This window comes from Lagenorhynchus albirostris, chromosome 6 (assembly GCF_949774975.1).
Source record: "Lagenorhynchus albirostris chromosome 6, mLagAlb1.1, whole genome shotgun sequence".
Classification (NCBI taxonomy): domain Eukaryota; kingdom Metazoa; phylum Chordata; class Mammalia; order Artiodactyla; family Delphinidae; genus Lagenorhynchus; species Lagenorhynchus albirostris.
Window position 1 is genome coordinate 806670 of NC_083100.1, and position 12442 is coordinate 819111.

The window sequence follows — 12442 nt, forward strand, 5'->3', positions numbered from 1 at the left end:
GAATGCATGAGCGAGTGAGTGATAGGTCAGCTCTTTTGTGTGGATGTGGTCCAGGAAGGAGAGAAACAAGACAACGGAGGAGGAGTGAAGCCTTCCCCCAGAGCGTGTGAGCACCAATGGGCCCGAGGCCTTCGACCCTCTGACCAGGGGAGAACCCAGCCCCCGGATGCTGGGGACAGGCCTGATGTAAAGGTCCTTCTTTGTGTGTTCCTCCCCCGTTCCCCGCCTCCCAGCCCTGCGGAGACGGCTTCAAATCAGCCACGTCAGGCAGCATTGCAGTTAGAAAGCGCTGGTGCTGACATACATCCTGAACCAGCGTGACTTCCAAAGGTGCCGTGTGCCCGGCTGCCCCAGAGGCAGCGGTGGCCCTGCTGGGTGGGCCTGGCGGCCCGGGGCCCCGCGGACCCCTCACCTGGCCCACCTGCTCCAGCTGCCGCCAGAGGGGCAGGGAGGGGTCCATGTGCAGGCCCCGCCCCCACACCCTCAGCCCCCAAGTCCAGGAGGGGAGAAGGCGGGGAGAGCACGGGTGAAGGGAAGGCCCTGAGCTCAGGGGAGCAGGGTGGGGGCGGGAACTCACAGCCACGCTGGGGAAGCGAGGCTCAGGCGGGGTCCGTCCCCCTGGGCCCTCGTCTCACCTGCAGGACCAGGTGGCTCAGGGCGCCTTTGTCCCGAGCCGGCCGCCATCAGGGCAGCCGAGTCGGCCAGGGCGTGTCTCTGCTCCACCCCCTCCGCCTTGAGCTGGCGTGCGCGCAGGGAAGGTGGGCCGGTGCCCACTGGCCAGGGCCCCAGGAGGCCGCCGCTGAGTTTGGGGGCTCTGGGGATGGCCTGAGGGCCCAGGCAGCGGGGAGAGAGGAGTGGAAGTCGTACCCGGGCCAGGGCCCTGCGCAGAACCTCCGCCTCATTCTGCAGGACGTCCCTCTGCAGCCGTGCTGTGTTCAGCACCTCCTGGGCCGACACCAGCTCCTTCTTGAGCCCCGAGACCTTCTCCTCCAGCTGCTCCAGGCGCCCTTGACTGAGACCCGGAAACCAGAGGGCGCTAGGTCACCTCAGGGCGAGACGGGGGCCCGGCAGGCAGGGCAGCTCCCTCCAAGCCCAGGGGCCCCAGAGGAGCACGGCTCGCCCTGCAGGCCAGGAACCGCTGAGCCCTTTCTGGCTGGGGGTGGCACTCTCAGCGGAGGCCTGGCCCACACGCCTGGGTGAGCAGCGCGGCACACACGCTGGGGCACCCATCTCGGCTGGGCCCAGGGTGGTGGATTTGCCCCGGGGTGGCGCTGGGCCGGACTTGGAGTGGGTGTCTGGGTGGCGGTGGGGGCCGGCCGCCGTGGGCGGGGCCTGCTGTCTCGCTAGGCACCCCGACCCCTGAGACGAGGCTGGTGCAGAAGAGGTCGCATCAGCAGCTGAGAACGCGGGGCCCAGAGGGGACAGGACAGCCCGCTGGTGGCGGCGCGGCGCCCCTGCCCTCCAGCTCCCTCCGGCCCTGCAGGCCCTGCTTCACCAGCTCCGCCTTCTGCCCCGCCCCCCGCAGGAGGCTTCTCTGCAGCCCCGCGCGCCTGGCCTCCGGACTCCGCCGCTCCTTGTCGGAAACATCCACCGTCCCCTCAGCTCCTCCACCCCCCCTCCAGAGCTCCTCCTCTCTGGAAGCAGGGGAGGAGAAGCCGGGGGGTCCCGGGCGTGCAGCGGGGAGGGGAGCCCAGGGACCCAAAAGCCCTGGAGGGCCTTGCGCCCGGGGTGTGCCTGCCCTCGGCCTCTGCACCTGCAGAACGCAGCGGGGAAGAGGGGCGCCTGCCCGACGGGAACCCCACGGCTCCAGGTCTGCTTGCGCTGCTGACCTCCCCTGACTGCCGAGCCTTGTCAAAGCTGTGCTCGCTGCTGACCCGCCCCCGTCGCCCCGGCCAGGTCCGCTCTGCCGGTCACCCACCAGCCAGAGCTGCGGTCTCAGCAGCTCTCTCCCGGCCGTGCTCTGAAGCACGGAGTCCTGAGGCCCCATTTCCCAAATGTCCCTGGGATTCAGCCCCTCCTTCCCCGGTGCTGAGGGGCCGCTCCAGCCTGCCCCCCACCCCCCTGGCCCCAGGACGCTGCAGCCAGATCAGCCCTGCCAAAGCCACGGCTGTGAGGGCGGCGTCGCTGCCAACGGCTCCCCCGCGGCCGGCCCCCGTGACCTCTGCTCCTTGGCGTGGTGAGGGGGCCCCGCCTGCCTTGCTCTGCGCCCCACACCTGCTCCTGTCTCCCCCTGGCAAAGCTCTTCCCGCCCCCCGGGGGCCCCTGCTGGCTCCTCCGCTCCCGGGCCCCTGTGCCAGGCTGAACCCGCCTGCTCCCATCTCTTTGCCCATCTCCCGTGTGTTTCTCCAGAGCGGGACTGGGATGAATTTTTTCTTTGGACCTCCTGTCTCAGAACCAAGTGTGCTGTCAGGACACCCGGAGAAGGGGCGGCCCCGAGGGACCTGCAGTCCCAGCCCCCTGGGGTGAGCGAGGGGAAGCACAGGAGGTGGTCCTGTCTGCCCCTGCGTCGCTCCCTCCTGCAGGAAGCCTTCCTGGGCCGCCAGCCCACTCCCCGCCCCATCTCCCAGCTCGGGCAGTGTGTGGATTTGGGAAGGCCCACCGAGCCTCTCACTCAGGACTATAAATCCTGGGGGATTCTCGTTCCAGGTCCTTCACCCCCACCGGCCCCAGGGCAGTAAGACGTGCACAGAAGAATCCAGACAGCCTCACGGCCGACTGTACCACGGAACGGCAGAGCCGCAGGACACGCCAGGAGGGCACGCGGGGCCACCCCAGTGGATGGGGCGGGAGTTGGGGTTTTATGGACCACCTGTGAAGGCTGGGTAAGACCCCCGGAGGAGTCCTGGCTGCCAGTGGGGAGGTGGGAGAGAGCACAGCCTGCTCCCAGGAGGGGAGTGTGGAAATGGGCCGGGCGGCCGGGAGCCTGGGATGCAGGCCAAGGGGCAGGCACGTGCTCAGCCTGGACTTTGGGAGGGTGAGTCCTGGGGAGACACAGCCCAGACGGACCCAGACGAGGGAAGAGGGGCTGTGCTCAGTGCAGGCAGGGGCTGGGGGGTGAAGGGGCGAGGAGGCAGCCTTCGGGCCAGGAGTACTTCCTGTCCGGGAGATGGCCCTCACTTCTCCTGCGGGGGCATCGTGGAGAAGGTGAGCCCAGCCCGCCAGCCTCACCTTCCCCGGAGCTCGCTGAACTCCCGGCAGCGCTGCGCCTCCAGCTTGCCCAGGAGGTCCTGGCGCTCCCGGGCCTGCTCCTGCCTCAGCTCCTGCAGGAGCCTCCGTGAGGCCCGCAGCTCCCGCTGGCTCTCGGACAGCTGCTCGTGGAGCCCGGCGGCTGCTGCCTCGGAGGACTCCAGCTGCCGGCGCAGCTCCTGCCCGCGAGTGGGAGCGTGGCGTGAGCCCCGTGGCCTGGCCAGGCCTTCGACCACAGAAGCCAGCGGGGCTCCTGACTGCCCACTTCAGACCGGAGACCCTGCCCGGGGTGGGGGGTCCAGGGGCAGGCGCCTGCTGGGCCTTGTGGCTTTGCTCCGGTGGGGACGGGGCACAGCGTTGCCTCTGTGGCCGCCCACCTGCTCCCGCTGCCGCCGCCTCTCAATGACCACCTGCACAGCCCGCAGCGCAGGGTCCAGGGCGGCCGGAGAGCAGGCCCGTGGCGGGGACGCGGCCCGTGGGGGGCTCCTTGGTTGGTTCCGCGCCTCCTGGCCTTCGGTGCTGCCGCTCCAGGCTGGCTCCGGGCACCCCGCATCTGCCTGCGCCACCTTCAGGGCGCAGGGAGGAAGGGGTAGAGGGGAGAGAGCGCAGGGCTGAGGTCGGACGGGTCCTTCCAGAGCATCTCCCGGGCCTGCTCAAAGCACCAGGACCCTGCAGCCCCTTCGCTGCTCCACGCGGGAAGGACCCGGGACGGGCCGCACCTTTGTGATGCTGTCCAAGGTGAGCTGCAGGGATTCCACCTCAGCCCTCAAGTCTCCCAGGGCCGGCCGGCCTCCACTGCGATGGGACTCCTGCTGGCGGGGGGGAGGCTGCTCAGCGGGGCCCGGGTTCCCCCACCGCGAGCCGCCCCTCTCCCCGTGCCACACACCAGTTCCTGAACCTCCGTTCTGAGAGAGGAGATGGTTTCCTCCTTGTCCGCGTTCTGCTCTGTGAGCTTCCCCACCAGCAACGTCTGCTCCCAGAGTCTGGAGAGAAGTCGGGGTGGGGTCATCAGTGCAGAGAACAGAGGTTGGGGCACCGGCGGGCCCTGGAACCCCCCGGCCCCGTCGGCCACCTCCTGGGGTGCGGCCTGCCTGCTGGCTTCGGCCGCCTCTGCCTGCGTGGACCTTACTCCCGCTCCAGTCAGACGCCTGTCTTCTGCTCTAGAACCTGCAGTGGCTCCCGCTGTCTCAGGGTGGAGCGCAGAGCCCGAGTGCAGCACTGAAGGCCCCCGCTCTGACCCTGACTCAGCTCTCTAGCCCCACAGCGTGGCTTCCCAAGGCCTGCTCTGTCTTTGGGGTGTGGCAGGTGCCGTGCTCACCTCTGGGCTTTTGTCCCGGCTGGTCCCTCTGCCTGGAACTCCTCTGCCACCGTAAGTCTAATGGTGTCATTGTCTTTCCTTCCCGGGACCGCCTTCTTCTCAAAGGCCCCTGGCTGCCCCCCAGCACCCGGGCCTCCCTTCCCGTGGGCCCAGAGCCCTCGGCTCAGGCCCCGGGCGCTGACCCCTCGGGCTGCGCTAGACCGCCCGTGCCCCCGGGCCCGCTGCGGCTCTCCTCCGGGCCGGCTCCAGTGTGTTGGACGCGCTGACCCCGAGGGCGTTTGTGACCACGTGAGCCCCAGGTCCCGTGGAACAGAGGCCCGTGGCAGCGTTAGGAGCTGCCTCCTGCTTCCTGCAGAAGCTGTCCTCACGAGACCTTCGAGCGCCACACGTGAGTTCCGTGTCCAGAACCTCCCACGATAACCGGGGGTGGACCCCGGCCCCTCTGGGGGCCCTCAAAACAGGCGCCCACCCCTGAAAGGATAGACCTTTTAGGCCTGAAAATTCCACTTCTGGAAGCAGCCATGGGGAAACGTCCGAGTGCACCCAGGGCAGTGTCCACAGAGACGCGCCCAGTCGCAGGGCGCTGGCTCTGCCTCCAGGCCATGGTGGGTAAGGAGGTCTGGACCCGCCTGCCTTTGCCACGAGGTGGCGATTACGAGCCGTGGGCGGCTTCAGGGCAAGTGCCCAGGTGTCAGGGTGTGGGGTGAAATCAGGAGTTACAACTGCATGTGAGCGAAGTCCCAGACCCGCGGCCGCTGGGCAGATGGGTGGGCGTGGCGACCCGCCCCCTCCCCCCACCCCTGACCTCCTGCACCCACCTGGCCTGGAGTGCCACCTTCTCGGCGTCCCAGCGACCCTGCAGCTGCAGCATCTCCCGCACCTTGTCCTGCAGCTGCTGCTCCAGGGCGCTGGCTGTGCGGCTGGCCGTCAGCCGCAGGTTGGAGCCGAGGTTCAGGCAGGCCGTGTGCAGGCGCTGGGCCGTCCTGGCCGCGTCCACTCGCATGTCAGCGAGGCCCCTGGGAGACAAGGGCGGCACTCCGCTGAGCCTCGGGGCTGCCTGTGGCTCGGCCTGGAGGCTCCACGCTGGGCGGCAGGGGCAGGGTCTGGTGACAGGCCTGCGGCAGACCCCTCCCGTGCCGTCCTCAGGGGAGGCCCCGCCGGGTGGCATCTCGGAGGGGCAGGGGTGAGCGGGGGATGGGCAGGCCGGACAGGACAGGCTGTCCACCTTGAGCAGCACTTCCACCCTCTGAGCCTCAGGGGCCCAGGGTGGACCGTTGGAGGTTCTCGGCAAGGGCCGGGGGGAAGCCAGAGTCCCTGCGGGTGGATCCGGCCCCTGGCGCTGCATCTCCCTAGCTGGCCTGCCTCTCTTCTCTCCCCTGCACCCTTGCCTGCCTCACTTTGTCCATCCGTCCATCTCCTCCACTGCCCGCCTCTGCTGCCGTCTCCACCACTCCCATCGGGCCCCCCGTGGGAGGAGTGTGGTGGGCCCGATGCTGGGCATCAGGGGCCCTTCTCCCCGACCCTGATGGAGCCCACGCCTGGCTCTGTGTGGGCAGGGTGGCTGGCTCGCACCTCTCGGTGGCTGCACGCAGCTCAGCCAGGTGTCCACGGAGGGCTGTGACCTGTCTCTGCAGGAGGAGGACATCCTGCTGTCCCACCGCGCAAGTACGCCGGGTCTGAAAGCAAGAGGCTTGCGTCCACTGCAGGCGGAGGCCAGGCGCTGAGGGGTGAGGGGAGCCCTGCGGCCCCATTCACCCGCCCCACAATCCGGTCCTCCGGCTCCAGGCGGGCGGAGTGCAGACCCTCATCACTACCCTCCTGCATGCGGCACCTACCCCACTGGCTTACCTTCCTGAGCAATGCAACTCGCCCCCGTCCCCGGGGGCAGTGCTTTGCTCCCCTCCCCAAAGGACCTGGGGAGGTGACCACTCCCAGGCCAGAACCAGGACCCACTCAGCCTCGTTCCCCCAATGGGGCCGTGGGCAGCACTCAGCTCCCGCCCTCCAGCTGGGGGGTTGGGAGCACGACACAAGGAAACAGACCTTGCCTTCTCCAGGACCTAGAGAGCAGCACTTACTCTCTGAGGGCCCCTAGGACGTCGGGAGTGGGGCCTGGCCCTTCAAGGTGGCAGGGAGGCAGAAGCCTCTGCCAGTAGGAGCCCATGCAGTGGTAGGGGTGGGGGAGCCACCCTGAGAACAGGCGGAGTGAACAAGGTTGTAAGGTGCAGCGAGAGCCCACCGCTGGGCTGTGAACCGGGAGGGGACGGGGTGGAGAGTTGGGGGCAGGAGTGGGATGGGGTCACGTGCGGTCAGCGGCGCCAGCCTTGCAGGGAACTCAGCCGAAGCCCAGAAGGTCCTGAGTCTCCCCACCACCGTCCCAGCCCCTGCACTGGGCTGTGTCCTGAACACTGACCTCCAGGGACCCCCGGGGGGCTCACCACCACGCCCAGTGCTTTCCAGTGCTCCCAGGGCCCCTCCTGCCTGTTACAGCCCCACCTGCGGCTTTTCAATGTTGCTTCAAACAAAGCACTTTCACGTCCTGCCGGTCCTCCAGCCCGGGACCCACACGCTCACCTGCTACTTCATGAAGCCTTTGCCGATCGCCCTCCCCTGAGCCCCCATCTGAGGTGCCCCCCATCGAGCCCAGAAACACCTGCTGTGTACCTTGTGTAGGGAACGCCCTTTGCGCCTGGTGCCAGAGCCTTGTGTATGCTTGCACCCCACCCCCCAACTGTGACCATCAAAGAGCAGGGATTAGACAGCCCTCCTGCTGACACGAAGAGCGACTCCTGTCCCGCCTGCCCACTAAGCCAGTGGAATACTTGAGATTCCACACTTTACAACTTCTTGAACGCAAGGCTGGGCGGCCGGTATGGTAAGGGACACGCAAGCCAGGAACCAGGAAACTCAGGGACTCTAGGGGGACTTGCCAAACAGTAACTTGAACACGTTTCCTTGACCACAGGGGCTCTGGGGACAGAGAGGAAAGCTTAAGGTCCACCCAAGGGGGAGTCTGCTCACATGTGGAAGTGATCCCCCAAGCTGCACTCCAAGTAAGGTGTGCTAGAGATGGGCGAATCAGCACACACGTGCGCACGCACACACACGCAAACGCGCACGTACACAGCTGCTTGCAGGGTGCTATAACGAGGTGCCGTGGACAGTGAACAAGCGCGCGCACACACACACATGCACACACACACCTGCCTGCAGGGCGCTGTAAAGAGGTGCAGTGTCCCCCACAATTCACATGTTGGAACCTAATCCCCAACGTGATGGTATTTGGAGGTGGGGCTTTCCAGTTCCACCTTCAGGATTGGTGTTAGTGTCCTTATAAAAGAGGCCCCACGAGGGTCCAGTCCCTTCTGCCATGTGAGCTTACAGCCAGGAGGTATCGTCTGTGACCAGGAAGCGCTCTTCACCAGACGAAGGGCCTGGCGCTTTGATCTTGGACTTCTAGGCTCCAGAGCTGTGAGAAGTAAATGTCTGTGGACAAGCCCCCAGGCTGGGGTATTTCTGCTACAGTGGCCTGGAGGGACCAAGACAGTAAGGAAAAAATCTCCCTGTGGTTTTGGAACCACAAGTTAGCCTTGGTGCAGTTTTCAGCCTGGATTCACAAAACCTGGGTGGTTTAAAAAAAACAATAAAGCTGAAAATTTACTTCAATGTGGCCCAAAGGTCGTCAGAGCCCCTGAGAACCCGACCTAAGCAAATGGCAGTCCTTTCTGGAGCACACCACGTTCATTCCAGGTTTCAAACAATTTTCAGAGTCTCAAGGATAACATGCAGGTCTTAGGTAAAAATTTTTTTAAAAAACCACCAAAGACACAAGGAAACACAGCACCATGACCACGACCTAGCAGAAACAATAGACTCACACCTTGAAGAAGTTCAGATATTAGAACGTCAGACCCAGACTACAAAATAACTGTTTTCTAAGATGCATCAGCAAACACACGAGAGGCTTGAAAGTACCAGTTAAGAGGAAGATAGCTGGAAAATATCCAGAGTAACGTCAGAATTGCTAAAGCTGAGAAACACAACGTTTAGAATTCAAGCCTAATCGGCAGGTTTAAGGGCGGCTGGACACCAGAAGAGAAAACTGATGACCAGGAGGGTAGATTCTACCCTCTATCTACCACGTAGACCAGGGGGGTAGAAGGAAGGAAAGTCTGGGAGGTTAAGAAGCGTGGGAGGGAGCACGGGGATGGGTAAGGTCCACGGGGCACGGGGCGGGAGAGGACAGGGGAGAGCGGGACGTGGGTGACACTGAAGCAGGTGACGGCTGCTTGCCAAGGACAAGGGGAGCGCGGCATCTGATGAGTCCTCAGCAGGATAAACACAAAGAAACCTGCGCGTCTGCGGCGGGAAGCTGGCAGGAAGCTGGCAGGATGCAGTCACAGAGAGCGGCCGCTCACAGCGGCCACGGCAAGAGGACGACGGCGTCCGTGGCGGGCCAGCAGACAGAGGACGGGGGTCTCTAAGGCGCTGAGAGGAAGAGCCGCCGGCCAGCGGCCAAGGGGGAATAAAGACCCTCGATAAACCAGTGCCAAACTGGACGCGAGGCCCGTCTCCAGGGCATTTGTTTCCCTAGTGGCCAAGGCGGGGGCGTGATGTGTCTCCCACGTCTCCCCAACCCCACGTGGGAGCCCGGCCACCGACGACCACCCTGTGATGACAAGCGCATATTCCCTCTTGGCGTCCCGTCCCCGTGCAGGGGTGGCTGCAGCAGGAGGGGCCGCTCGGCTTCTGACCGGAGCAGCTGTCCAGCAGGAGGAGCCCGGTCCACACAGTGGGGTTGGGCCTCCCCCCCGCCCGATCCGTGTGGGCAGCGCCGAGACGGCCCCTCTGAGATGGGCTTGTGCGAGGGACACCTGTGCAGGGTCAGCCTGAGGCCCAGGCACCCGGGGACCAGCTCGGCCTCTGCTCCTGCCACGTCTGGGGAGAAATCCTGCCCATGGGGCCCGTGGCAGACGCCGGGAGGTCCGTGGGGACATCCAGGGACGATCGGAGCAGAGGTTGCAAGCCCAGCGGGGATGTGGACAGGCAGAGGCGTGGGGTGACCCGTCTCAAATATGTCCCCTACCTCAAGCTGGACGTCCTGCCCCAGTGACCAGCCCGGGATGGTCAACAGAGTATCTCCCCCCAGCAAGGCTGAGGCCTGGAGCCCCGTGCCGTGACCCCGTGCCCCAGGGCTGCGGGTTTCAGAAGAGGCTGCGTGGGCCCTGCTGGGCTGGCCAGGGAGTGGGGGGCTGTGGTGCGGCCCAGGCTCCTGTGTCTGACCCCGAGTTGGGCCTGCAGAGACTCTTCTCTCTAGAGCAGCTCGGCCATGCCAGAGCCAGGGCTCGGCCCTCACTCCACTTTCCAAGCCCAGCCAGGCGTCCTTCTCTCAAAGCGGGGGTCTTCCCACGCAGTGCCCCCACCCTGCAGACTAACGTGGCCAAGCCGAGTGGGGGACATGATGTGGCGGGAGGCCAGGGGCCTTGCCCCCAGGAGGGGCCGTGGCAGAAGCCAGCTCTCCGTTTCCCTGTTCCTGCCCCCCACCCCGACCCCGGCCACGGGAACCAGACCAGGCATGCCCCTGCCCATGGGCGAGAGCCGGGGAGCACCTCTCTCTGGGTCCAGCGCTGCCTCTCCCGTAGCTCCAGCTCAGCCCGCAGGAGGAGCACGCTGTGCGTCGTCCCCGCCAGCTCCTCGGCCAGTCTGTCGTTGGCCTTCTTCATGTGTCCTAGCTGCTCCCGCAGGAGGGTGTTCACCTGGGAGAGGCCGGTGCTCCTGTACGGGTAGGGACGGAGCGGCGTGGCCATGGGCGAGTGGCCTCTCCCTACAGACGTGCTCAGACAGCCGGGCCCCGAACCTCCTGGGCCCAGACGACCCCAGCTCGACTGTGCAGCGCCCAGACTGCCCCTAAGAGGCACTGGCCACCTGCAGTGGTCCTCAGTGGTCCTGCCAACGGGGGCCAGCCTCTGGGTGCCACCCCGGCACGCCCCCTCCTGCCCTGATATGCTTGCTCTCCCCACCTTCCGCCCCTCTGGGCTCCCCTGGCTCTGCCACACAACTGTGGCTGGCTCCTAACTCCAGGGTCTGGGAGACCATCAAGAGGGTTAGGGCTAGGGAGCCTGGCCGAGGGTACCAGGGCTGGGAAGGTACCCTGCCGCGCAGGGCGGGGGCAGAGGGAGTCAGGCCTGCCCCGTGGAGGGGGCAGCTCCTCTGGGACTGTGGGGGTCTCTCTCCACCCAGGGCAGGTCTGCATGTGGCTGCAGTCGGGGACCCCAAACCCTCTGGAGCCCGCACCTCCCGGCTGGCCGCGCGGCCACAGGGACTTCCTCTGCTCCTGTCTGCTCTGTGGGCATCAGCCTCCTCCTGGCTTATTTACCAACACCCTCCACCCCCCTGCTCCAAAACTGGTTTTCAAAATGCTTCTCAGCACTTTTCTTCCTTATCCAGAGTCCCTGAGGATGAACCAAGGCTGGGAAGTCTTCCACAAACGGCTTAACCTCCCCCAGGTCTGGAGACAGAGCTGGCCGTGGAGTGGAGGCTCATCCCTCCCGCTGGCCGCCCTGCAGGGAACGTGGAGAGATGCCCTTCCCTTCCGCGGCCGTGTCCTGGGGCTTGGGGCTATCTCCGGGAGCGCTGGCGTATGACACACACTTACCAACGGTGCACAGGTGAGCCCGATCGTGAAATCAGAGCGGCTTGAAGCCAAAGGGGCCTGGGAGTCAGGGCCGGAGTGTGAAGTGGACTGGGACTGAGGGGAGAACCCCCGGGCCCCCCAGGATTGGCCAGGCCAGCCGAGGGCCAGGAGCAGCTCAGGCGGCCTTCCTGGAGTTCAGGCCAGAGTCCCGGCCTCAGCAGGCGGTGGGGGCCTGGGGTGACACACGAGGGAGCAGAGGGCCAGGGAGGCCCCATGACCTGTGGGACCTGCACTCTCGCCTGAGGCCCTGGGGGTGGTCCTCCTCCCCGTGCTGCCCCTCCCCGTGCTGCCCCTCCTCGTGCTCCTCCTCCCTGTGCTGCCCCTCCCCGTGCTGCTCCTCCCCGTGCTCCTCCCCATGCTCCTCCTCCCCGTGCTCCTCCTCCCCATGCTACCCCTCCCCGTGCTCCTCCTCCCCGTGCTGCTCCTCCCCGTGCTGCCCCTCCTCGTGCTCCTCCCCGTGCTGCCCCTCCCCGTGCTCCTCCCTGTGCTGCCCCTCCCCGTGCTGCCCCTCCCCGTGCTCCTCCCCGTGCTGCCCCTCCCCGTGCTGCTCCTCCCCGTGCTGCTCCTCCCCGTGCTGCCCCTCCTCGTGCTCCTCCTCCCCGTGCTGCCCCTCCCCGTGCTCCTCCTCCCCGTGCTGCCCCTCCCTGTGCTGCTCTGCCCCGTGCTGCCCCGCCCTGGAGCCACCTGGGAAGAGGTGTCAACAGCCCCACGGCACAGTGGCGTCCGCTGCGCAGTGACGGCCGAGCTCCCTGCTGCCCCACTGCCCTGCCTGCCTGGCCTCACCTCTGCTCGGCAGCCTCTAGCCGGCCGAGGGCTTCCTCCAGGTCAACGCTGTGCTTCTGCTCTGACCTCCGCAGCCGAGCCTCGGTGGCCTCCAGCCGGGCCTGCGGCTGGAGAGGGGCATTAACCCACCTGGCTGGACACTTCCAAGCCCAGCGGGCTGGGCAGCTTTGGCACAAAACCCTCCCAGGGACGGGTGAGAGGGCTCCCCTTGGGTCCCTAGTTGGGACGGGGCCAGGCTGGGATAAGGGCTGGGGTCGAGCTGGGGTCAAGCTGGGTCTGCTAAGATGGGTCAGGCGGGCAGCCGTCCGTGCCATGGTCCTGTGCCATGTGCCCACGGCTGGCGGAGTGGGGGTCCAGGCTCTGGTCCGGCCACATAAGGGGCAGGACGGCCGAGATGCAGAGCAGGCCTGGGGTCACCCCCATGGGAGTGAGTGAGCTTAGGGTCCCGCCCCTGCAGCTGCC

At 66.3% G+C, this 12442-nt stretch overlaps 1 protein-coding gene across 1 annotated transcript in view; it reads right to left on the reverse strand.

Annotated features, from left to right (window-relative positions):
• Positions 1–12442, reverse strand: part of CROCC2 (ciliary rootlet coiled-coil, rootletin family member 2) — a 71992-nt gene that overhangs the window by 45068 nt on the left and 14482 nt on the right. The window contains 13 exon segments of the mRNA XM_060151567.1: positions 413–430; positions 636–675; positions 677–738; positions 826–1012; positions 1217–1370; positions 1459–1634; positions 3169–3365; positions 3564–3752; positions 4073–4169; positions 5323–5520; positions 6077–6180; positions 10113–10278; positions 11981–12087. Coding sequence (XP_060007550.1) covers positions 413–430; positions 636–675; positions 677–738; positions 826–1012; positions 1217–1370; positions 1459–1634; positions 3169–3365; positions 3564–3752; positions 4073–4169; positions 5323–5520; positions 6077–6180; positions 10113–10278; positions 11981–12087 — 1695 coding nt within the window.